The sequence below is a fragment of the Cydia fagiglandana genome, chromosome 7, assembly GCF_963556715.1.
Source record: "Cydia fagiglandana chromosome 7, ilCydFagi1.1, whole genome shotgun sequence".
Lineage (NCBI taxonomy): Eukaryota > Metazoa > Arthropoda > Insecta > Lepidoptera > Tortricidae > Cydia > Cydia fagiglandana.
Window position 1 is genome coordinate 16,132,022 of NC_085938.1, and position 2,352 is coordinate 16,134,373.

At 34.7% G+C, this 2,352-nt stretch overlaps 1 protein-coding gene across 1 annotated transcript; it reads right to left on the bottom strand.

Annotated features, from left to right (window-relative positions):
- Window positions 1-302: 302 nt before the first annotated feature.
- On the bottom strand, window positions 303-2,352 carry LOC134666022 (uncharacterized). Its single transcript, XM_063523103.1, has 3 exons — window positions 1,882-2,352; window positions 1,658-1,777; window positions 303-1,562 (listed from the first exon to the last, which is right to left on the bottom strand). Exons 1-3 carry the CDS (start codon window positions 2,015-2,017, stop codon window positions 358-360), a joined length of 1,461 nt encoding a protein of 486 aa, XP_063379173.1. The 5' UTR covers window positions 2,018-2,352; the 3' UTR covers window positions 303-357.

Here is a 2,352-nt window from a genome sequence, read left to right on the forward strand (position 1 = left end):
TTCTTTGGTCGTTGAAGTCAACAACCAAGGCATATGTCATAATATTGAACTTGGTTCTCATATGACATTTATATTTTTGATAGGATTAAAAATTACTTTATTTGTGTTTTATTTTGAAGTTTTGAACTCGGGTTAATTACAGGCGATTATTTATTAAGCATAAATATTTCCCTTGTGCTATTAAAGTAAACCTTCACAAGGGAAATATTTATGCTTCCCGTTGTACTTATAAAGTTAGTAATAATAAAAAGTCACATATTGTATAATGGAGCTGAACTGAAGGTAGGTGAAAGAAAACACAATTTAGTTTCAATCTACTTTTAATATTGTTAGTTTATAAAGAAGGTGCCTATTTATTTAAGAATCATAATCGAAATCGGATTCAAGAAATTCAATTCCTGACAGAGAACTATCACTGTCATTGTCACTTTCCCGAACTTCTATTATGAATGGAGCTAGTTCAGTGTCTGTAATGTTGTCCTTAGACTTGTATTTTCGTTCCACATTTATTACATGGTCTGTACTTTTTTTCCAATCTTCCGGGGTAATCATTGCAAAACATTCTCGGATCAAGTTTTCCGTATCTGAACCCGGTAGCCCCACATTTCTGCTGGCTATTTTTCGCTTTGTGAGGCTCCATATCAACTCAATAGCGTTTAGATCGCAATGGTATGGAGGCAATTTAAGGACCTCATGCCCATGCTGCTTCAATAACTCCTCTGCTGCATATATGGGACCAATTTTATTTTCCTCAACGAGGCACATCAATTCCTCCTTTTTGAAACACTCTTCATATGGGATATTATTTTCCCTTAGCCATTTTTGAATATCAGCCTTTAAGCTGTGCATGGTTGGAGGCTTATTTATTTGTGTTACATGGTAACTGGCATTGTCCATAACAATTACACTGGGCTCAGTCAAATTTGGGATTAACATTTCTCGTAGCCACTTTAAAAAATTAGAACTGTTCATGTCATCATGATAGTCAGCTGCTTTGGATTTTGTGCTAAAAACAAGCAAAGCATTGGGCACAAATCCTTGCTCTGATCCAGCATGCACTATAATATGCCGCTTACCCGAGGAAATTTTTTCAACTAAACCGGAAGTTGAAGGCCCTTGCCATGACTTCTTCGGTCTGTAATTTTGATGGACATATGTCTCATCAAGATACACAATATTTTTTCCTTCTTCCCGTTTTTTATGTATAGCTCTAAGAAACCTTTGCCTCCACCCAGATATTTCAAACTTTTCCATGAGGATGGAGCGCTCTTCTTTATTTTTTTTAAACTCAAATCCGTTCTCGTGTAGTATTTTCCTCAGTGTTTCACAACATCCTGAGAATCCTATAGATTCTTTCAAATCCGCATGTAAGGCTCTTAGAGTAGGTACCTGCTTTTTGACGCAATAAAACTCATTAATTTTATTACGGATGGCTGACACATCAAAATTGTCTAAATTTGACACAGTTGGTGGCCGGGGTCGTTTTTTCCCTGGCGTATTCCATTGGCCTTGGTTAATAGAACCCTCTTTTTTAATTGTGCGTAGTGTACGAATGCTTGCACCTGAAAAAAAAACAGTTTTAACAATAGGAATTTTAACAAAAGAACACTAAAATATTAATAAACCTAGATGTGAAAATATAGATTATTTATATTACCTGTCATAGTAGACACTTTCTCTAAATAACTTGATTCTGATGCGTTATTATCAATAACATTCTTCAGTTCGCTTGCTAGCTTTTGAATAGTTTCTCTAACATTTTCGTCATCTACGCCCGCTGTAATATAAATAAATCATAAGTTTAGTAATACAAACAAATGTTCCTATCTCGTAAATTAAATTTGGTACAAGAAGCATCAACATTGTTTGATAATGACTTACCGGTCGCCTGAATGATTTCGTCCAATATTCGCTTCTTTTCTAGTAATCTCTCATTTTCGTCGTGTCGAACTTGATTATAGTTACAGATTATCTTAAATAACATGCTCCTCACACTGCTTCTAATCGGTTTAGCCATTATAATACGATATAAACTATAAACTTCCGTAACGAATGAACTAACATGAGAATTTGAGAATCTAAGTTATGTGTAAACTCGTTTGACAATATTTTTGACACTTTTGACAGCTAAAATTATTGCCATATATAGAATTCTCTAAAAACGCTTGTGCAGCGACTCGCTGGTCAAACATATGTTTGCAAATAAAAACTCACATAAATGTGACACAAATATCAATATTGTTTGGTAACAGAAGCTGTCAACATTTTGACAGTTGTTTGACACTTTTGACAGATAAAATTGTTGCCATATGAAGAATTCTGTAAAAATGCTTGTGCAGCGACTCGCTGGTC

What these genes read in the sequence shown, in the direction of transcription:
- LOC134666022 (XM_063523103.1), bottom strand. Translation starts at nt 2,017, where the DNA reads ATGGCTAAACCGATTAGAAGCAGTGTGAGGAGCATGTTATTTAAGATA. An exon ending in CGAAATCATTCAGGCGACCG is followed by an intron (nt 1,778 to 1,881) that starts GTAAGTCATTAT and finishes TTTATATTACAG; the next exon opens with CGGGCGTAGATGACGAAAAT. An exon ending in GAAAGTGTCTACTATGACAG is followed by an intron (nt 1,563 to 1,657) that starts GTAATATAAATA and finishes TTTTTTTTTCAG; the next exon opens with GTGCAAGCATTCGTACACTA.